The 1,036-nt window shown below is 40.0% G+C and overlaps 1 gene segment (V, D, J or C); it reads left to right on the forward strand.

Annotated features, from left to right (window-relative positions):
- Window positions 1-216: 216 nt before the first annotated feature.
- Window positions 217-784, forward strand: LOC133122384 (Ig heavy chain V region 914-like; the record flags this gene model as incomplete). The annotated part of the segment is given in 2 exon segments: window positions 217-296; window positions 492-784. Coding segments are annotated over 2 exon segments (339 nt in total), but the record flags the coding sequence as incomplete, so codon positions are not given.
- Window positions 785-1,036: the final 252 nt, after the last annotated feature.

Consider the following 1,036-nt stretch of genomic DNA (forward strand, 5'->3'; position numbering starts at 1 on the left):
AAAAACACATTATAATGTATCTAATTTAAAGTGTTAAATTGGAGGAAGCAGTCTGCTGTTTTAATTCTCCTCCAGGAGGGGGCAGCAGTGCTCCTCATAATGGATATTCTGACCCTCTGTATTCATCTTGTTTTTCTCCTTCCTCCAACCCCCAGAGATTTACACAAATTCAGCCCACAGTATTTCCTATAAAAGCCCCTGAGAATTCTCCTCCCAGCACAGGAGCAGAGAAGGAGATCTGTGTGAGACAATGGGAGCTATTGTAGCATTCGCAGTGTTGCTGGGAACTTTATCCTGTAAGTGGGCAAGCTTTATCAAGATTCTATATTTTACAAGAGATTATTCTCAAATATTTTTAAAAGCTTTATTTTAATAATGTAAAATAAATAATTTATGACAGTTTTTCTGTTTATTTCATTCATTAAATTATCATGTACTATTATCGTATGATCATATACTCACAAACCTTTATCTTATTTCTGTCTCCACAGACAGTCACTGTGTTGAACTCACACAGCCAGACTCTATGGTAGTAACACCAGGACAGCCTTTAACCATCTCCTGTAAAGTGTCATATTCACTGAGCAGCTATGGTGCAAACTGGATCCGACAGCCTGCAGGGAAAGCTCTGGAGTGGATTGGGTATATAGGCACGGGTGGAGGCACTGCTTATAAAGATTCACTGAAGAACAAGTTCACCATCTCCAGAGACACCTCCAGCAGCACAGTGTCTTTACACGGGAGCAGCCTGCAGACTGGAGACACAGCTGTGTATTACTGTGCCCGAGAGTCACAGTGCAGCAAAGCTACAGCAGGGCTGTACAAAAACCCTCCCTGATGAGTTCTGCAGGAGAACACATTCCGTAATAGTATAATGTGGAATACATAGTAAGTACATATAAATAAAAAAATGCCCCATCCCAACTACCACACCTTTACAAAATTCACCATAAATTTGAGAAAGAATTCTATTTCAGGCATTTAAGAAAATTATGCTTTGAAGCCTTTGAACACAATGGCTAGCATATGAGCAGTA

The sequence above is a fragment of the Conger conger genome, chromosome 2, assembly GCF_963514075.1.
Source record: "Conger conger chromosome 2, fConCon1.1, whole genome shotgun sequence".
Classification (NCBI taxonomy): Eukaryota; Metazoa; Chordata; class Actinopteri; order Anguilliformes; family Congridae; genus Conger; species Conger conger.